This window comes from Saccostrea cucullata, unplaced genomic scaffold (assembly GCF_032062105.1).
Source record: "Saccostrea cucullata isolate Sc308-1 unplaced genomic scaffold, CSIRO_AGI_Scuc_v1 ctg2083, whole genome shotgun sequence".
Taxonomy (NCBI): domain Eukaryota; kingdom Metazoa; phylum Mollusca; class Bivalvia; order Ostreida; family Ostreidae; genus Saccostrea; species Saccostrea cuccullata.
The window spans coordinates 116,183-138,884 of NW_026919626.1; the positions used below are offsets into that span (position 1 = coordinate 116,183).

The 22,702-nt window shown below is 34.5% G+C and overlaps 1 protein-coding gene and 1 long non-coding RNA gene across 2 annotated transcripts in view; one reads left to right on the top strand and one right to left on the bottom strand.

Annotated features, from left to right (window-relative positions):
* Window positions 1-22,702, bottom strand: part of LOC134234905 (beta-1,4-N-acetylgalactosaminyltransferase bre-4-like) — a 45,441-nt gene that overhangs the window by 8,141 nt on the left and 14,598 nt on the right. Inside the window, exons 4-5 of the mRNA XM_062716956.1 lie at window positions 20,946-21,130; window positions 10,569-10,691 (exon numbers count right to left, since the gene is read on the bottom strand). Coding sequence (XP_062572940.1) covers window positions 10,569-10,691; window positions 20,946-21,130 — 308 coding nt within the window. The remainder of the gene's footprint in view (window positions 1-10,568; window positions 10,692-20,945; window positions 21,131-22,702) is intronic.
* On the top strand, window positions 11,945-16,521 carry LOC134234877 (uncharacterized). The gene is made up of 3 exons (XR_009985272.1): window positions 11,945-12,053; window positions 15,148-15,329; window positions 15,435-16,521. It is a non-coding gene; the product is annotated as an uncharacterized LOC134234877 (long non-coding RNA).

A 22,702-nucleotide genomic window follows, 5' to 3' on the forward strand; every position in this document is an offset into this window, starting at 1 on the left:
TTGGTGACCCCTTCAATGAGTTATAGCCCCTGAAAGTTTTTGAATTTTACAAATAATTAAAAATTTTCAAAACGAGAAGTCGTAGAGACTTGGGACCAACTGCATAAGATTCAGTGACCTTTGATCTTAAAATTCATGTAAAGGTCAAAGGTCAAGGTCATTCCAAACTTAAAAAATTATGCTCTTTTTATATCTTTTTTGTCTTTTAAAATATACAAACTGTCTTAGCATCATTTATATGTACTCTTAAATCTGTTTTAAAGATTCAATTCGTATCCCTTAAGATTGACGCTATAAAAAGTTATTGCCCTTTGTGCGAAAAACCTTGACTCCTTGAGAAAACTCTGGAAATTATCATTGCGAAAGTATTTGGTGACCCCTTCAATGAGTTATAGCCCCTGAAAGTTTTTGAATTTTACAAATAATTAATTTTTTTTAAAACGAGAAGTCGTAGAGACAAGCGACTAACTGGATAAGATATATTGACCTTTGACCTTAAAATTTATGTAAAGGTCAAAGGTCAAGGTCATTCCATAGATGAGAAATTAAGCTTTTTTATATCTCTTTTGTCTTTCCACATATACTTAAGGTCTTTGCATCATTAGTATGTACTCTTAAAATTTTTTAAAGATTTCATTCTTGTTCCTTAAGATTGACACTATTAAAAGTTATTGCCCTTTGTGCTAAAAACCTTGTTAATGCTACTACTCTGAAACCGTAAACCATAAAGACATGAAACCTTCACTTATGTCTTAAGGGACTTTAGGCACAACTTTTATGTTCCAGTGCGAAAGGATCTGATGACCCATTGAATGAGTTTTTGACCTTTAACACTTTTGCACTTACTATTAAACCTTATAACTTTAAAAATATAAGTCATAAAGGCATGGGGTTAATTGCAATGTGACCCTTGACCTTTGGCCTTGAATATTATTTGAAGGTCAGAGGTCAAGGTCATTACCAATTTTTTCAAATTTTAATTTTTGTCATATTTTAAACTATTTCTGGTTTCTTTTTAATGAAATTAAAGTTAAAAGAGAAAAATATTACTTGAAATTAAAATTCAAAGAAGGTGGAAAGACCTCTAATTGTTCGAGAACAATTAGTCTCCTAGTTATTCTTTTTTTTCTTCTGCTTCCTAGACCGCATCTTTGAGGCCTCATATCTCACTCATTTCTCAACGGATTTCACTCAAATTTTCAGAGGTTATAAACGTTTATAAATTCTATCAGAATGCTGACTAAAGTTTCAAAAAGTCACTTCCGGTTTTGAGTTATTTCCGTTTAAACGAAAATTTATAGGCTTTCGTTTCCAGACAAAGGCTCAGAGACGGCTAAAGCTGGAGCAGAAATTCTACTGATTTTAGATAATAGAAGGATTGAAGTTGTGCACATTGGTTTTTGTTTTTCGATCTCTCTATTCAAAATGGCGCTATATAGGGGTCAAATATTAGAACGCTTAAAAGATCCAAAAATTACATATATTTTGCTTCTTATCTTCTAAACTAAAAATATTTTGTTAAAATATATAGAACCTAATTTGTGCAGAATTAGAAAATCTTTCAAATGATATGTCGGAAAAAGGGCTGACCCCTAAATTAAGGGATCTAGAGGGGCAAAAACTTTTTTCCAGATATCTCAAAAAGTATTGAGAATTTGTTATACATTAAAGAAACAAAGTTGTTGAAAATGTCAAGCTTAATCTAATGGAGTCGTCAAAATACGTCCAGCGTCGTCACTTCCTGCCAAACCTGAAGTAGTCGGAAAACGCGTATTTTTGCCGTTTTTGACAATTTTTTGGGCAACATATGTCTCTTGGAGCTTAAAAATTAATTTTTCGTGCGTCGTCGTCACTTCCGGTCAAACCGGAAGTATCAAAAATGGCTTATCTTTGCATTAATTAACATAGCTTTAGAGGATTCTAAGCATTTTTGGGCGTTATTTCTCATTTTTGTTAAAAATGAAAGCTACTTCCGGTCAAACAGGACGGAAGACCTACTCGTTGCTTTGCAACGAGCTTTGCTCTAGTTAAATAAATTATGATTTGGCAGAACTTGCTCGATTGATCCTACCATGTACACTGCTTGTGTGTATATAAAATCCAATGACCCTTCAACATTAATTACACGTTCCGGTTTACATGTACTTTTGAGAAAGCTTTGAACATACACTACAAAGTAATATTTAGAATTCCGTTAGCGCACAATAAATTTTAGCGTTCAGGGGCTCTTGCGCCAAAGGTGCTAAAATTAGTAGTGCGCAAAATATTCTCGTTTGACAGTATTAGTTGTCGGAAATACCTTTTTCAGCCAGGTTTTGGCTCGTAGCTCGACCCACTATGATTTTCATAACATGACACTATGTTTCAGCTTCATACATTTTTTTATTTCCTTGTTTACAGTTACAGCCATATATTGTTTTTTTCTGCCAGTTTTTGGCTCTTTCCATTCCCCCTTTTTCCGCCTTGCATAGACACCGGATTTCGATGTAAGTGGTCGTGCAGTAGGTTAGGTAGTCACGCACTTTCCGGTCCGCCTTGTAGTACGTGGATAAACGCTGTTACGTGCTATATAGAATTTTGGGTTGAATACATCGAAGATGTCGTTCTCTGCACCGTTTTCAGGCCCAGGTCTTGCAGCACTTTCCCTCAGGTCGTACCAGTGCTAATGGAGCCCTCCATATACCCCTTCAGGGCCGCTCGACTTACCATGCCTCTTTGCCACTTGTTGCTGAATCTCTTCGTGCAGTGGAACCCGTTCTTGCAATTATGGATGCATTTTCTGTTCATCAGCTCTAGTAGGGCGTTCTCCCTCTTCGCTGATATGGCTCCGGGAACTTGCGCGTGCTTGTCCCAGTAGTAGTATATGATTGGGTCGGTGAACGTGATCTTTTCTTCTACGTCCTGTCCGCTCTTGGTCGTTGTTATGATTCGGTGTACCTGGAAGTTATCTATCTTCATCGTGACGCCCTCTATTTGGACCATGTTGTATTCCTGTATGGTGTTGTACACGTCCCAGTTCTCATAACGGTTTCCGAGTAGTTTCAAGGGCTTGGCATTGTAGTCTTTCATCTGAACGTTTACTTCCCCTGTGGTCTTGTCGAAGTTGAACGTCATCGTCTCGCTGTATATGTTCTTTTTCTGCACCCGTCTGCTGATGTTTCCTGTTCTGATGTTCTTTTTCCACAGCACTTTCCTGGCCAGCCGTTCTCGTCTAGGGTGTTTGTGTCGTCTGTATCTTCATCTACTGCCCCTTTTACCGCCTCGAGTTCGTCTTCGTAGTTTACTGCCCAGGAACTGTCGTACTGGCCCGTATCGGCGTTTTGGCGCAGTCTGATTCTTTTACCAGTTGTACGTGTTGCTTACTCCTTGTCCGGCCTTTTATGCCCAGTAGGGCCACATCGCTGGCTGAACCGGTATTACTCCAAAACCCATCTTAGAACGCTGAGGAATAATGCAAGAACTCTTGATTTGAGGTAAGCCATGCTTTATTCAGCGTAAACAAATAGTCTGACATGCAAACAAATAGTAAAGAACTTAATTTCTTATAAGTTCATCGAGCTTAGCCATTCGCGTCTCATAGCTGACACTATGTTGCCTCTTCATCGGGTATTCGTCCTCGCTGTCGCTGTCTAACACGTCTCCCTGGCGGTTGGTCAAGATGCGCGGGTGTTCTGCGATGTCCATTATTTCGTACCGGTCATCACTGAGGACCTCGATGTCCGGGAAGTCGTTCATCACTATCATCTTTGTCGGGCCGTAATACGTGCTCTGGCTTCTAACTTTAGGCTGAAGATGATTCCGTTCTTCACCGATTTGATGGCCTCGTAATTAACATGCTTTGCTGCTGCCCTGGCCACGTCAAATACAACATATTTCTCATCTCTGTATGAGTACTTGATATCGGCGCTTTTTCCGTTCTTTAGAATCGGGCCGCCCAGAGAACCGCCATTAGGTACCCGCTGAAGCAAGTCTTTCCTTTTCCTCCATCTTTGTCTACTATCCAGAGGATGGTTCTGTCGTCTTCTCTTTCAAACCTGCGTAGTGATCGTCTCTGCCATTTTACCAGGGGTATCAATTAGAGTGATATTTTGCTGCTGCCAGACGCTCTTCTCGTGTTATGGCCCATGCTGCCTCGTTGATCTTTGACACATGGTACACGACTCCTCTTCCGTACTCGTCGAGCAGACTTCGCATGGTTGCTTTCTCATTGGCCATGTCTCGGGATGCCTTCTCGATGTCCAGCTTTCGTTCTCCTGGACGGTTTATGGTTCCGAATTCTATTACGTTCTTGCCATTGCTGCAATATACTCTATTGTCATCTGGACTCCCCCTGGCATGTTCCCCGTGCCACCTATTTGCGATCTTCTTTAGTTGTTCGAATCTCTTACGTGTCTTGAGTTGCAGGTAGCCTTGGAGGTCTTTCATGCCGGTGTCCAGTGTCCGTTCCTCTCCGTAGATCATGTACTCGCAAATATCTTCCATGTGGGTAAGCCGTGCCTTGTCTTCGTCTGACCTGTCATTGACGGTGAAGCAACAGTTTACAGACTGTGTTGACTGCTTCTTCCTGGTTGAAGTCGCCATTTTTTTTGGTAGAGCGGAGGTTCTCTGCGTAGTATTTACCTAGAGACATACGCTCACGCTCTAAATATCGCTTGTGAAATACTAACAGTCAGATCTCTGTCTGTTTACATACTAGTTGCCGAAAATACTTTTTTAAGCCAGGTTTTGATTCGTAGCTAAGCCCACTATGTTGTAATGTACTGTTTTTAGCCCACCTGAGCCCAAGGATCAAGTGAGCTTTTCTTTTGTGAAGAAACAGAAAAGAATGCTGACATGAGAATTGTGTGAAAATGAAACCATGAATGAAAATGAGAGCATGTCAAGTGAGAAAGAAAACAACATTTTGTCCGTCGTCCGTCCGTTCATATCTTCGACTTCTTCTCAAGAACCACAGCCAATTTTGACCAAACTTGATACAAAGAATTCTTGGGTGAAGTGGAATTTAAATTGTTAAAATGAAGGGCCAAGTCCCCTCACAAGGGGAGATAAACAAGAAAAGACAAAAATAGGGTGGGGTCATTAAAAAATCTTCTTCTCAAGAACCACTGGGCCAGAAAAGCTGAAACTTATGTGGAAGCATCCTGGGGTAGTGTAGATTCTAAATTGTTCAAATCATGACCCCCGGGGGTAGGGCGGGGCCACAATGGGGAATCAAAGTTTTACATAGAAATGTATAGGAAAAATCTTTGAAAATCTTCTTCTCAAGAACCACTGGGCCAGAAAAGATGAAACTTATGTGGAAGCATCCTGGGGTAGTGTAGATTCTAAATTGTTCAAATCATGACCCCCGGGGATAGGGCGGGGCCACAATGGGGAATCAAAATTTTACATAGAAATATATTGGAAAAATCTTTGAAAATCTTCTTCTCAAGAACCACTGGGCCAGACAAGCTGAAACTTATGTGGAAGCATTCTGTGGTAATGTAGAATTCAAATTGTCTAAAATATGATCAATGGGGTAGGGTGGGTTCACAATATGTATAACAAGGGGGAAATCTAGCCAAAGCTTCTCAGGTGAGCGATGTGGCCCATGGGCCTCTTGTTTAACATGACGCTATGTTTCAGCTTCATACATTTTTATTCCCTTATTCACCCTTGCGTAGACACCGGATTTTGATGTAAGTGGCCGTGCAGTAGGTTAGGTAGTCACGCACTTTCCGTTCCGCCTTGTCGTATGTGAACTAGTCGCGTGGATAGACGCTGTTATGTGCTATGGGGAATTTCGGGTTGAATACATCGAAGATGTTTCCGTGCACCGGTTTCAGGCCCAGGTCTTGCAGCACTTTCCCTCAGGTCGTACCAATACTAATGGAGCCCTCCATATACCTCTTCAGGGCCGCTGGACTTACCATGCCTCTTTGCCACTTGTTGCTGAATCTCTTCGTGAAATAAAACCCGTCCTTGCGATTATGAATGCATTTTCTGTTCATCAGCTCTAGTAGGGCGTTCTCCGTCTTCGCTGATATAGCTCCGGGAACTTGCGCGTGCTTGTCCCAGTAGTAGTATATGATTGGGTCGGTGAACGTGATCTTTTCTTCTACGTCCTGTCCGCTCTTGGTCGTTGTTATGATTCGGTGTACCTGGAAGTTGTCTATCTTCATCGTGACGCCCTCCATTCGGACCATGTTGTATTCCTGTAAGGTGTTGTACACGTCCCAGTTTTCGTAACGATTCCCGAGTAGTCGCAAGGGCTTGGCATTGTAGTCTTTCATCTGAACGTTTACTTCCCCTGTGGTCTTGTCGAAGTTGAACGTCATCGTCTCGCTGTATATGTTCTTTTTCTGCACCCGTCTGCTGATGTTTCCTGTTCTGATGTTCTTTTTCCACAGCGCTTTCTTGGCCAGCCGTCCTCGTCTAGGGTATTAACTTTTTAGGTCAGATATATTTTAGCCTTCATTGTGAAGTAGATATAAACTATGAAGAACTTTATACACATTGGAACTGCAAAAATGTAGACCACTTTGCAAACCCTAGTCTAGGTCAAGGTCACTGTGAAAAGAGGTCAAATTTCTGATCAATTGAATCTAAAGTGATGTGAATTGAATAAGAAAATCATATTTTGTTGATATCCGTTCAAGCTCACTAGTTCATTTATTATAACCTACCCTATACCATTAACAAAAAAAAATGGCTTACATTTTTAGGGGGTACATGACTCTAATGTAGAATATAGATGTGGATGGAGTAATTCTTTGTTGTAGTGATATTATCACAAATACATGTCACACAAAATTTACAATGTTCTTTTGTTGATCATTCCTACCATATTTTTCTTTGGCAGAATAATGTAAACGTTTTATTACAGTAATCACTAAAATTGTCACTGAAATAGACAAGTTTTCTCGATCACTTGTATTCTGATGAATTTGAACTAAAAAGAATGCATTCATACAATATGTAGTGCTTACTGTTACAATTGTATTCATGAAACACTAAACTGTTCTCTGGCTAACTAGAGTAGAGGTAAAAATTATATCTCTACCCTTTTTCCATTAAGGGCGCACCACTGGCAAATGGGTACAGTTATATTAATAAGCATAGAAGAAATATGTATGGACGAAATTGCATGAAATTAAGGGAAATATTGCCAAAAGTGTTGTCTTTTATAACTTTGCGTAACTAAGTCATATGCAAGATCATGGCTATTACACTCCTAATTACTTAAATTATCTCTTCTTCAAAAACTTTTATACTCATGCATAGAGTTATAGTTAAGCAAAAATTCTTTATGTGTGTAGTCAAGAAATCCTTGATAGTATTAAGGTGACTACTAAGGGAAAGTTGTATCAACATACGTGTATTATAGACCATTTTTGTTAAAGGTACTTGGACACAGATTTGAGGTCAATATTTTCTCTATAATATTAGAACTTATATATTTTAATAGCATTTCACACAAAAATTAATTAAAAATCTTATTTCATTTAAAAGTTATCAAAACTTTAATTTTTTTGGCGTGTTTGATTGACACATCCTTGCACTTTCACAAATTTTAACTTTATTCTTAATCCTTAGGAAAAGTGGCAATCTTGTTTTGTATCAATGAGAAATATTAAAAATTAAATCCAGAAAAATAATTTTACTCGGAGTAGAAATGTTAGAAAGCAAAACTCCTTCACAGGTATCGTCATTCCGTTGTGTACAGAGTTTTGCAAATCGATCACATTCGTGTTATGTACACAGTTTTTGTAAACACGGCACGGCTCTGTTATTTTTTGGTGTTTATGATTCACCGGGTGCGTTCACTCGCTTAAGTCTGTTCACCACAACTGCAGGGACTGACAGTATATTGTGTGTTTGTTTTGCTTTCGAACATGTCTACTCTGAATTTCTGGATTATAGTATTAATATTTTTCATTAATACACAACAAGATTGCAACTTTTCATAAGTATTAAGAATAAAGTTAAAAGTTGTGAAAGTGCAAGGATGTGTCAATCAAACCCGCCAAAAAAATTTAAGTTTTAATGACTTTTAAATGAAATAATATTTTTTGATTAATTTTTGGGTGAAACGCTATAAAAATATATAAGTCGTAATGTTATAGAGAAACTATTAACTTCAAATCTGTGCCCAAGTACCTTTAACAGAATTATTTATTGAAAGGTATTAAACATGCATACAAAAAATATAACATGCCTTAGACTGTCTAGTCATAAATTACGGGTTGAAGAAGGTAGATATGTAAATGAAAATAGAAATAACAGAATGTGTTTATTATGTGACTTAAATGATGTAGAAGATGAATTCCGTTTAACGAGGGGTGATCAAAAAGTTCGCGAACTAATTGATTAACCTCCATAGAAGAAACAATATCTGGTTTTATTGTTGATTATATTTTAAATTACTCTTCTCCAATTTTAAAACACATCTGCCACCGTTCTGCTCATGCACGAATCACGTGATATAGGCGGTCACGTGACCCACGTCGTAGCATTCTGTCACAAAAGCTGATTTTTTCTGAGTTTCATATTTCTTTCCATGCAAGTTAATTTTTATGACAAGAACAGTTCATTTGTCAGAAATGGACAAATCTCGGCAACAGAATGGGTGGATAAGAGTATCCATTCCAAACATAGCATGGCGACCATCAAAACCCATATCATCTGTCTTGGGAGAGATGTTTATACAAGGTGGATAGAGAATGAATGTCTCCTTTTAATCATATCTAAATGTTTATAATCTAAAGTAAACGATATCCTAGGTTTTTTAATAATCATATCATTGTTAAGATCTTCAACTATTTTTCAAACTGTAAATTGGAGGTCTTTGATAACAAATCGATCGCTTTATTAAAAACACATCTCTTTTCAAACTTGCTTTCACTGGCCAACATAAGTATTATTTTCAACCACCTGCCTTCCTTCACTGTTTAAAACGATCAATCCACCTATTGATTGAATCTATAGGAAGTCTTTTGTCTTAATAAACTGTACATAAATTATCATACGCTACTGCAAAGGAATTTCCAAGATATACCATAAATTTTACAGTCATTCGTCGGACGCGTACGACTGAGACAACTATTTTTTGTCACAAGTGATCTACAAAGTGACGTCACAAACAAGGAGCAACACTTACTACAACATATGCTATTTTTAGAACTTGTGTGGATGGCTATTTGTGTACCAATTTTTTTTCTATTCTGAATTGTGGTTTTGTAGATATAGAAATAGTTCGCGAACTTTTTGATCACCCCTCGTATATTAAAATTTTATGTACAGAGTGTTTCAGAAAAAATGCTACCATTTTGATCAATTAGACTTTACTGGTGTTTTAACCAATACCATGCACCAGTATTTCTAATTAAAAGTCACAACTTCAAGAATTATTTTTTATGAAAAAAAAGTAAATACGGCAAACAAATAATATAGAATAAAGGAATATAGAACTGTGAACTAGTAAAATTTCACGTAGTTAACAAATATGCTCTTAATGGCGTCATTTTTGCTGAAAGAAGAAATCTGTCCGATGCAAGAAAGTTCCCATTACTATTGCAAAGAGTCTCTGGGAAATAATTTTTCATTTTTCAAGCTATTTTGAGTTCACTTTCATCGTGAAATATCCCAACAGAAAAAAATCAAGGTGAGTGTGGAGGCCCAATTTAATGAATTTGAAAGAGTTGAATGGTCTTCCAAACATCTGTTCTAACCAGTCCAAGGTTTATGATTCAATACATAGTTATCAAGATCTTAGAATTAAATATATCAAACAGTATTATGTTTAAAACCAGTTTTTTTTAAATTATACAATTGTTAAGTGTTCAAAATTTCAACAAAATGTCTAAATTGGGAAAATTAGAAAAAGAAGAATGGCTTTATTAAACTGTTTAATACATGTATATAATACGTATGTAAAAATGTATTACATAACTGAATGATTTAGATATATGTATACCTTGTTTATAATACATGTAATTGTCTGATGTGCCATATGGCAACAGGAAATAAAGAATTGAATTGACTTACGTTTTTCTATCCTTAGCATCTCTTTTTCCCTATGTCATGTTCCGCTCAACACAGTGTTGCTTGATAATTTGGTGCTGGACATTATCGCCAATTGTCAGCATTTTTGACAATATCTAATTTAAAGTGCTTTTGCACTTTACATCATATATTTTTTCATTCATATTGTCAAATTTATAAAAAAAATATACACGAGTACACCAGATCATACTGTATTTATGGGGTTTTTTCCCGTATAGTCTGATGATAAATAAAACTCCATTGACAAAGGTTTTTTTTCAATGCAAGACAAAACTGTAGTGGGATAAAATATTTAATACCTTTAAATATTGCTTTTAATTAAGGCAAGGACATCACAGGCCAATAATATTGTGTCAAGATAACAAAAAAATCATTTTTAAACAATTTGCAAAACATAGTTAGTTTTTAAAATATTCAAGAAGTTCACGCACGTTTTTTCTGGGACAAAAACCCTCGTACATTTTCTCAAAATAAAAGGATAAAAATGTTCATACATTGCTGATTCCTTTCTAAAAGACACAAACCTGTAGCTCATATCGTCATCTTCCCCACCCCAGTTTATAAACACGTTCGACCAACCATTGACCATTTCAAATTCCTTCTTCCTCCATGCAGAAACGCCTCCTATTAATTTTTTATCTGGAAGTCTTTAAAGAATACAAAACAGAACTCAGTATTATCTTCGGTTTTCAAATTCATCTTTTTATCTGATAAAAATATGGAAAGTGAAACATAAAGATATAAAATAGATATTTACTCAAAGTTGAAATTAAAAGCCAAGATAACACGGACATTAGAAAATAGTAGTTCAGTATGGTTCAGTAAATATAATCATTCAATTCGTCAAATGAAGACTGAAGATTTTCATACAAATTGTTAGGTCATTATTTACATATTGAATCGCGCCCGCGTGGTGCAGTGGTTAGAGCGTCTGATATAGAGTCACGGGTTGGAACCCACTGTAAGATGTAGAGACGGTACTTCAGATGAGACAGTTTAACGGAGGTCCTATGTTGCAGTTGGTGCATGCGTGAAAAAGCTCCCTCACTGCTCAATGGCCCTGAGTGCCGAGCAAAGGACAAAATTTACAGCTCTCCACCGGCAGGTGGTTGCGTCTCCATATGATTGAAACATTCTCGAGAGGGACGTTAAACAACTAACAAGCATACAAATACATTGAATTGTCCACGATTTTTTCCCGTTATTTTCCGATCATGACAAAGGACCACACGGTCTCTTCCAACAGTTCGACCGGGGGCGCTCATTTCAACATGGCACTTTATCCTATCTCTGATATTTAAGAGGTCTGTGTTTGCTCTGCTCCTGATTTGTATTGCTTACTAAAATTTTGGGCTTGAATTCTGTTCGTTCTATCTACTTTTCTCACCGATATATTTTTATCATCTACCTATATCTGTCAGTAGCTTGTTTCGTTAAACATTCGTCACACATCCATTTTTACGAGTTGATGGACATCAACTCAGTAATGCTACTGCTTGCAATGTTGACCTAAATTCGTTTATTCAGTTCCTTCTACGATGAATTGTATCACATCTTGAGAAACTCTACATAAATAAAAGCGAACATATATATTGAAGACATGTCAATGTTTCTTTTTTTGAAAGGAAATTTATTTTAAGTATAAACAATAACATTTTCATTGACATCAGACATGCCTTATTGTGTCGTTCCGACAAAAAAATAGTGCATTTTAAACCGCCGAAGAATGAAAGTGTATTTCGTCACTTCTCATATTCCTATATGTGCATAGTCTTGTCGATTTTTAAAATTTTCAATCTAATTGCATAAAACATTAGTTAATTTTTCTGTTCGTTGGGATTTATACAAATGACACATAGACCTAACATAGAGATCGAACTACTTTTTTCATATTCATACGCACCATGCTACTTTGCTTTGTAAACAAAAACACGCAAAATCGGCAGCACAACAGTGACTTCAAAAGAAATTGACGGGACTGTGGAGGCTTACTAGGAAATTTTTAGAAGGTACGTAAATGTAATTACATGTACATTTAAGTATAGTTGCACGTGTTGCTCTGAAATATAAACTTAGCCAGTAGTTTATCGATAGGACTTTGTATGGTACTGACCGAGTAAACATTAGCGCCACCTTGTTTTTGCGGCTTTAAGGGCCTGATTCTATATAAATTTTTCTTTGTGTTTTTTCCGCAAAAGTAGCTTCCACTGTAGTAATGAGGCAACTGCCTCACTAGAAATATTATTTTCAAGTCTTTGAAAACACACAAAACAGCAGTCGTGCGACAGGACATGCCATTGAAATTTCGACTAGATTTCCACTTTCTTGAGAGAATCGGTCATGTTTTAGTGAAAATCGAATGAATATTTTTTCTGCATGCAATGATACGAAACGAAATTATCCAAGATAATATTTCTATTTGTTGTATCACACGAAAAATACGATGAGAACGAAGCATCTGTTGGAACGACGCCATTTTTATTTTAGCCAGGAGCGGATCAAAATCCACCACATGCACCTGTTCATAATAAATCTGGAATAAGTTATTTTAATTGATTTATGTTTACTCATATCGCTTCAGAAAAATATAGACCACTTTTTTAGTGTAACATAACAGGGTGAAAGTGTCTTATTTATTTATTTTCATTATAAAATAAAAAAAAATATTCATAAATGGGAATACAATGTATGTGAAAAAAAAATACACATGTTCTGCATGACATGCGAGCACAAAGGCATCCTGTGTCATACAACTATGGAATTAACAATTTGAGATGTAAAAAAAAAAAATAAAGATCAGATTGAGATTTTGATGATCTTAAAGATGTATTATGTCGATGATGTCAAGGGCTCAAAAAAGAAAAAGACAAAATTTTCTGGAAAATATCAGGTTCAAAGAAAAATTGTCAAAGCAAGTCTCAGCTATTACTTGCATTGCAGCAGATATGCATAAAGCATCAAACAATTTCTCAGAAGATAGTAGAGGTAGACAGTGTACGTGTTGCTAATGCACTTGTAAGCATTTTGTATAAAGAAGTGGTTTGGATTCCTACAGAGGATTGGAATTCAAGTGATCTTAATTTATTGCTTTTGAAAGATAATGATTTACATTTAAGATGTCATAATAAATAAAATACCCTTCAAATCTTATTAGGTCTTTCCACCTTTCTGTGGAAAGACCTATTGATATTCTTCTGTTTATTATTATTCTTTTTTCTTTTTTTTATTATTTTGCCGCCGCATGTTTTTTTGTTTGAAGATATATCGAAAAGATTTATAGTTCATAGGAATGTACTCCGTAAAAGATGTTTGCAGTTGACCCTGCGTAAATGAACCTTGACCGCTTTCGAAGTTATTGCCCCTTTCGCAAAAAATACTTGTTATCGCTACTCCTCAGAAACCATAAACCGCAGAGGTATGAAACCTTTACGAATGTCTTTGACTAATTAAGGGGACTCTTCAATCTATTCATTGCAAAAGTATTCGGTGACTCCTTCAATGAGTTATTGCCCCTGAAAGTCTTAAAGCTGACAAGAAAAATTAAAAACTTTTTAAGGACAAGTGGTAAAGATATGGGACCAAGTGCATGAGATCTTATGACCTTTGAACTTGAAAAGTAGGTCAAGGTCAAAGGTCAAGGTCATTGGAAAACTAGAGAAATGGTCAATTTAAGCTTAAAATCCAAATGACCTTGACCTTTGACCTTGAAATTTGACATTGACCTTTAACTCTGACCTTGACCCTTACTCAAAAGGTAATAAAGAAATATTCATTACCTTTATCTAGATTCAGCTCCAAGTGTTAATCTCAAGTTTAACTCTCTCTCTCTCTCTCTCTCTCTCTCTCTCTCTCTTTGGATGACCTTGACCTTTGACCTTGATAAATGACCTTGACCTTTGACCCCATTGACCCAAAGGTCACAATCAAGCTAAAGGTCGTGGAGGTATTTACAACCATCACTCTAACAAATGCTTATAAAATACCCCCCCTTATAAAAAAAAAAAATAAAATCAACACCAACTTAGAGAAAATGTCTACAAGTCAAACGAAACGAAATATCAACATAAGATTCGTAATGAAAGGAAGAAAAGACCTGAAAGAAAGTGTCCTGAGAGTTTTAAGGTGAGTCTCTAAAGTACAATGAAATTCTAGTGAATATCGGCAAAATCTGCATTTTTTTTCTGTCTGAAATTAAGTTACTGCTGTGCATAAAAATTAATTAAAGCTCGTATTGGCTATTTCTGCAATTATTGTTAATATCATTCGATTCTCCTGCTCTATTACGACATTTTAATGCCAAGTATTCTTGCTTTCTTAGGTGTATGGAATTTATTTTAATTTTATTTAGATTTAAATATGAATCGGCTGAAACTCGGAAATAGCGATTTTTCATATAAAATAAATTTGCACGCTCTCCGTGACACCGTCTTCTTCATGAAATGCATGTTTCAAGTTTAATTTATGCTCATAACTATGAATTCAATGCAAATAGAGATGATTATTTAATCTAACCTATGAGTTTGCCATTTCTGTCAAAACGAACGCGCCTATATTTTCACAAATTGTAAACACAGTGCCGACACGGAAGTTCGAATGTATCATAAGCTCTGTATTGATTAACTCAATCTATTCAAACTATAAACGAACTCAAATTATTTTTTTTTTACAGGAAATCTCTATTTTCATTATCCACCAATCGTTTTTCTCGAAACTATTCATTATTCCTCTCTATGTTCCATAACAAACAAATAAATACACGTGTTTCTGTACTATTTTTATTTAAATCCACGTGCTTTCATTTCTTTTTTTTCTTCACTCTTAGTTTACGGAAAACAAAGTCATCGGAGCCTGTGGTGTAGTGCGTAAAGCGCTCGCCTGGCAATCTGAGGGCTGAGGGTCCACAGTTCGAATCCGTCTGGCAGCACTTATTAATTTTTTTTTTTAATTAATTTTTTTTTTTTTTTTTTTTGTTTTCTTTTTTAATTCAAATGACATGAAAACTTAAAAGAAAGGTGGAAAGACCATTAATTGTTCAGTGAACAATTAGTCTACTAGTTTTATATGTTGTTTTAATTTAGAATTTAAAATTTGTTATTTTTCTAGAAGTACATGTATAAACCATAAGGGCCAGAGCATAATGGTTCCTGGAAAGATTTGTTTACGAAACCTTTTTCATTGCTTCTGGAGGTTTGTTGGTTAATTTCTCATTCCGGAGAAATTTAACTCCATCACTACCATGTTGGGGGTTCCCTAATGCCAGATGACATCTCCAGGAAAGCAAAGAGGTACTTTTAAAATGTCATAATAAATAAAATACCCTTCAGATCTTCAATTTTACTTGTTATTTATATGTCGTTTTAATGATAATGTAAAATATTTTATTTTTCTAGAGGTATACACCACAAATGGCAGAGCATAAAGGATGGCTGGGAGATTTGATAAACTTACTGTTGTAGGAGAACAATTTCAAGCATTGATATATATTAGAAAATTGTGCTGTCAGTCTTTTGTATGTTGGAGGACAAGCTTCCCCTTGAAAACTGGAACAAATGTGAAATGAAGAATGTGTATCTTTATATTGAGAACTTTTCCTTGTAAAATCACCTCTGGGAAAAAGTTTATTTCATATCAATTTATTGTGTTCATTATCTGGTCTAATTTTATATTTGTAATTGTTTTAAAATTGCATGGCGAAACACATTTTTGCTCACCTGAGTCAAAAGCTTAAATGAGTTTTTTGATCCGATTTCTTTGTTGTCTGTTGTGTTGTAAACTTGTTACAACTTAATTTTTGTTCAAATGATGCCCCTTCCCCCCTGGGAGCTTGAGACCATTTATAAAGTTAAACTTCTCAAAATGGAACTGATATCTTCTTTTTTTCAAGCCAAGATACTCAGGTGATGTACAAAGTATGTACTTTGTAGTGACATCAATTAGAAGCAATATCATTTTTAAACCGCAGTTTGATAGCAGAAATTTTATTTTCAAGAAAATGTTGGAGGCATATGTTTATTTATATCATATTAATTTCATGTTTGAATTTCAAAACCGATTTCAGCTACTACAATTTACATTGGAAAAAAATGCAGTTGTCCAACTTGTGTCTATTGTGTGTCATGAAGGTAAAATCTTACAGCTTATTGTGATATGCAACAAATATTTTACCGTGACCATGTGTTTTTGCAACAGTTGTAAAGTGTATATGCTCAAGAACATAATTATTAGTTTTCTCCTGTAACCCAAATATAACTGTGTTAGTACTTTGATTACTGAAGCATTTATTTGTAAATCAGGGTCCTGTGTAAAACTTCTGATATTAAGATTACACACATTTTGCATTCTTAATGCTCGTTACACTTGTGAGAAAATTATGAACAAAATTGTGACGGCGACTTTCTCTTTTCTAAAAAAAATCATTTTCTTGTATTTTACTGTATATTGTGCTTTTACACATTCAAACTGGAAGACTGCAATGTTAAAAAAATCTTATATGATAAGTATAACAATAGTTATTGACAAATTGATAATGAAAAGTATTTTAGGTCACCTGAGCCGAAGACTCAAGTGAGCTTTTCTGATCACATTTTGTCCGTCGTCCGTCCGTTTGTAAACTTTTCACATTTTCGACTTCTTAATAAATTTTATTCACTTTTTAATGCGGTATTAGTTAAGCATGACACAAGACCTAAATGGTTAACTCAAGAAATTCTGCAAGCTCAACACATGCGTGATACCCTCCATAAAAATAAAGACTTTGAAAATTTCAAAATATGGCGCAATAAAGTTACATCACTAATTGAAAACGCCAAGATTAGTTATTACAAAACAGCTATAGAACAAAACACAAATCCAAAACAAATGTGGGATGTACTAAACAATTTAGCCTCTAAATCTAATAATTATATTCCAGCTGCACTTGCTAAAAATAATTATATCACAGAGGACACGCAAGAAATAGTAGAAATGTTTAATTCTCATTTTTCAAATATTTCTACAGAACTCCTTTCAGGCATAAGTAAGGAGGAAAACGACTTGACAGATCTTTTAGATTTTGTTCAGTCTAAATTGGGTGTAGACAAGTTTTCTATCCCACTCATAAATCATGATGAAGTACTAGCTTTACTCAATAAACTAGATATTAGTAAATCTTCAGGTGTTGATACCATCGGGCCACGTTTATTGAAACTTACTTCACAAATAATACATAAACCTGTGACCCATATTATAAATACTAGTATCAAAACTGGCATTTTTCCCGATAGTTTTAAACTTGCAAAAGTTACCCCAGTCTATAAAAAAGGAAACAGATTAGATCCAAATAATTATAGGCCTATTTCTATTTTACCAACATTATCAAAAGTTATTGAAAAACATGTGGCAAAATATATACGATCTCTTTTTTCGGATTTTGATCTTATAGTAGACTCTCAATCAGGCTTCAGAGAACTACATTCATGCCAAACAGCCCTTACAAAAATTACAGATGAATGGTTAAATGAAATGGACCAAGGTAAACTTGTTGGTACTGTTTTTCGTGATCTCAGTAAAGCTTTTGACCTTGTCAATCATGATATTCTACTTAAAAAACTACAATGTTATAACTTTGATGCAATAACTTTACAATGGTTCAGATCATATTTAAGTGAAAGACTTCAAAGTGTACATCTGTCCAACAAACATTCATCTTATCAGCAAGTCACAGCGGGAGTTCCACAGGGATCTATTCTAGGTCCTCTTCTGTTTTTATTTTACATTAATGATCTTCCCTTATGTATTACAAAATCCAAATTAGAGTTATTTGCAGATGATGCCACTTTACATGCATCAAGAAAAGATTCTCAAACTATTGTAGATACATTATCAACGGATATAGCTTTTATAGAAAAATGGTGTTCTCAAAATCAAATGGTTCTAAATGCTACAAAAACTAAATGCATGTTAGTTGGTACGCATCAAAAGAGATCAAAATTTTCTGAGCATGAAATTAATCTGTTTGTATCTAACAGAAAACTTGATATTGTATCAAATGAAAAAATTCTTGGAGTTTATTTAGATAATTCTTTACAATACAATGTACACATTGACCATGTTTGTAAAACACTGTCACGTAAAATTTCTGCCCTCCGTAGAATTAAAAAGTTTCTTCCTATTCAAACACGCAAGCTGTTTTACAATGCATATATTATACCTTCAATTGATTATTGTTTAACTGTTTGGGGTAATACATCTCACTCAAATCTTGACAGAGTATATAAGCTTCAAAAACGTGCTGCAAGATGTATTTTAGATGCTCCTCCTGATGCGCCCTCACAACCTCTCTTTGAGAAACTAGATTGGCTCACAGTGTATGAGCAACTTATTGTAAATAAATATGTTTTGTTATATAAATCATTGTTCAACTCTCACCCTACTTATCTAAATAGTATGTTTGACTTCCAGTGTAATAATCGATACAATCTTCGATCTGAATCTAATTTAGACCTCTGTGTACCATCTCATAAATGTAAACTCTTTGAGAACTCCTTTCAATACTCTGGTGCTATCTTATGGAATAATTTACCTGTACATATAAGAATGTCTCAAACACTCAATGCTTTCAAGCATCAAGTCAAAAAATTTGTAAAACAATGTAGAAATAGCTTATGATTATTTATTGATTTTGTATATTTATATGTATGTATGTATGTATGTATGTATGTATGTATGTATGTATGTATGTATGTATGTATGTATGTATGTATGTATGTATGTATGTATGTATGTATGTATGTATGTATGTACATGTATGTATGTTGATATTTTGTCTATAGAAGGCCCCGGGGAAGAATAGTGTGTGCACTAATCGGGTTACCTTCTTTAAATAAAGAATTATTATTATTATTATTATTATTATTATCAAGAATCAATGGACCAATTTTAACCAAACTTGGCAAAAAGCATCCTTGGGTGATGGGAAGTTTAAATTGTTAACATGAAGGGCCAAGTCCCCTTACAAGGGGAGATAATCAAGAAAAGACAAAAATATGTGGGGTCAATAAAAATCTTCTTATCAAGAACCTCTGGGCCAGGAAAGCTGAAACTTATGTGGAAGCGTCCTTGGGTAGTGTAGATATTTTATTGTTAAAATCATGACCCCCGGGGGTAGGGCGGGGCCACAATAGGGAATCCAAGTTTTACATAGAAATATATAGAACAAAGCTTTAAAAATCTTCTTCTGAAGAACCACAGGGCCAGGACAGCTGAAACTTATGTGGAAGCATTCTTGGGTAGTGTAGATATTAAATTGTTAAAATCATGACCACCGGGGGTAGGGCGGGGCCACAATAGGTAATCCAAGTTTTACATAGAAATATATAGAACAAAGCTTTAAAAATCTTCTTCTCAAGAACCACTGGGCCAGGAAAGCTGAAACTTTATGGAAGCATCCTTGGGTAGTGTAGATATTAAATTGTTTGAAATCATGACCCCCGGTGGTAGGGCGGGGCCACAATAGGGAATCCAAGTTTAACATAGAAATATATAGAACAAAATTAAAAATCTTCTTCTCAAGAACCACTGAGCCTGGAAAGCTGAAACTTATGTGGAAGCATCCTTGGGTTGTGTAGATTCTAAAGTTTTAAAATCATAAAAGGGAAGGGGGTAGTGGGCATCATAGGTAAAGAAAGAGAGGGAATCTGGTAAAGAACTGCATCACCCAAGTTACTCTGGTGAGCGATGTGGCCCATGGGCCTCTTGTTTTAAAGAGATATTACTTTTGCTGTATCCACATTAAGGGCATTCAGATATTGTTGTACCATGATACACTGTAGGTATAAAAGAGCGTTTCATTTCATTTGTTAAAATAGGGCACTAATACACAATAAATGTTTAAATATAATGTAAAAAGAATTGCTTTCCTTATTATTTCACATGACATTATTTCTTTATGGGATTTAATAATACAGTGCATCATCTCATGAAATTGACATCAGAAATCAAATGGAAGTCTAAATTTCTAAATTTCTAATTTTAAAAGGCAATTTCATTTCCTTATCAGTAAAGCAGTGTTCAATTTATAAGCTTGAACAACCATCAACTCGTATCAGTACTTTCAGTACTTTGATTATACATGTTAATGCAGATTGATAGCAGCAATAATGTGGCTCATAATTCTTTTTAATTCATAGGACAATGCAACAACTATATAAAGCAATGGTGCGAGTGCATGAGTACTTCACTACCACAAAGATTTTGGCTTTATTATTTAAAAGGGACCTTTATGATAACATTTCCAGCTGACTTCGAGAAAAACATTTAGAGTCTAACTGTAGATTAATCATATCGGTAATGTTGATACCCTCTCACAAAAAAAAAAAAAAAAAAATTTAAAATAAGCTAAAATAAACTTTTTTAAACATAGAAATAATTTTTTTTCTGAGCTATTATGAAATCAAACTTTCAACTTTTAAGTGTACGATTTCAATTTATTACGAAAAGATCTTTTGTGAAGCCATCAACCTTTTTAATGCAGTCATATGGAGAGATCGATCATAGGCAGTTATGCGTGCTGTTCAACTCATTTCTATGAATAAATAAAAATGCAGTCATCATTTTGGACTTTAAGGCAAGAAGATAAAAATAATATCAGTGGTCTCAGTGGCATGAAAAGGAAAATATATATAAATGTAAACAAATATTCAATTGAAGATGTGGGGCCTTATATCATGATTCAAACGACACAGCACTCGATCAAATATGAAGTTTTTAAAACACAAAATATGTTTTGAAAAGTATGCCTTATTGGTTATATCTTTTCCGATTACTAGTATTTATCAAATGAAGATAGGGAAAAAAAGTTCAACAATATTTAAATATAGCATTATTTTAGTAGCAAGAAATATATAATTAAAACAATAACTTACTTGTAGTTAAATTTATCTATTGCTCTAGATAGGTGCATAGGACTTCTAATGCATCCATATAAAATGTTATCATTTTCTGGAATTAGATCCACATCATGAAATACAAAACAGTCATGATTGCGCTTGACTGCCTCGGTATATCCGACATTGTAGAGTTTTCCTTTATTAAACCCTCTGTTATCAGCCTTTAAAGAAAGGAAAAGGAAAAAACTTACTATTTTATTATGACTCGTTTAATCATAAACCTATAATCTATAGCAATTCGTCAAACAAGGTATTGAAAGCTGAGGTCACTTTAGTCATGAAAATTATCATTGACAAACTTTTAAAGCGTCCAAATTTTTTTTTAAAGGGGACCGACTGGGGTTTCAAATGCCCAATATTTCGAACATCATAGTAAAATGAAGGGAACTAATTGTTTAAAGCATTTTTTTTACTTAATTGACGTCGTAATCGTGTGATTTTGAAGTAGATAACGTGACGCTCATTTAATTCTTAGGGGTAACAAAAAATTTTATAAAAGAAAACGTATTAATATATGCTCCTGAAATTTAAAACATAGAAGTTTGATAATCTTTCCATCATATTCATTATTTTTTGAATAGATCTTTTGCATGCAGTGTATTTTGAAGTACTCTAAAAAAAAAAAAAAAAAAAAGGAAATTTGTATTTTTGGGCATTTTGGGATGCCCCCTCTGGAAACAAGGCGGTAGAAATATGCGGTTTTTACATATAATGAACAATATAATATTACTCATCATATATTATATTTTAAGCAAAACTTCTGTAGTAGTATTTGTATATTTTGATTAAGTGTTACTATGTATCTATGCATATCAAAAAGGAATCTATCGATTTCTCCAATAAAACGCTTAACAGAAAGTTCTAATTAATACTCACTCTTCATTATATCACAGGATCCATTGTACTGAAGAAGTTTTTAAAAAAAAGGGAATAAAGCATATATATATATTTTTGTTTATGAAAAGTGTGTCCATTTTCTAATTATTGACTCGATGCAAAATATTTATTAAAAAAAAGCAATTTACTGATTCCATTCGCATTTTTATTTTATTTAGATATTTAAATACATGGACCTATTAAAAACAATAATAAAGTACAGATTTTGAAAGATTTGTCTGTAAAACGTTCGTTAACACGCAATATCTTGATAACCTTTTGAGGGCTTGCAATGAAAGTTTATATAACAACTCACTATTGCCGTAATGACCTTAGATCCTGTGCTTTTGAGTCCATTTTGGTCTGGACCTTTATTTCTAAAATTCTGCATCATTTTTAAGTTTTAACATTGAATTTAGATTCTACAACGCAAACCTATTTGCTTCAATCCTAAAAAAGTTTAAGACTTAAAAATAATCTCTTTGCTTATCAAACTTTCATTGCCAGAAAAATCACATTTTTTGTGCTGCATTGAACACACTTAAAGTTTAAAATTACTCCCACATGTGTATTAAAAGTATCATGTGGAGAGTTATAGTTAGGAATCTGTACTGACAAGTTTCAATATTCATGTAAAAATATTGTAACAAGCATCACACAAAATGTTAATGCTTGACTTAAGTTTTTAAATAGAAATGCATCTTGTCTTAGTACACAGTCAAGAAAGACCCTTGTTCTGCCTTGATACAATGTTATTTTGACTATGCTGTTCTTCTTAGTATTGTGGAATAAACAAACAACTTAACCACAGATTATATGTAACCCAGAACAAAGTGGTACGCGTCATTTTAAACCAT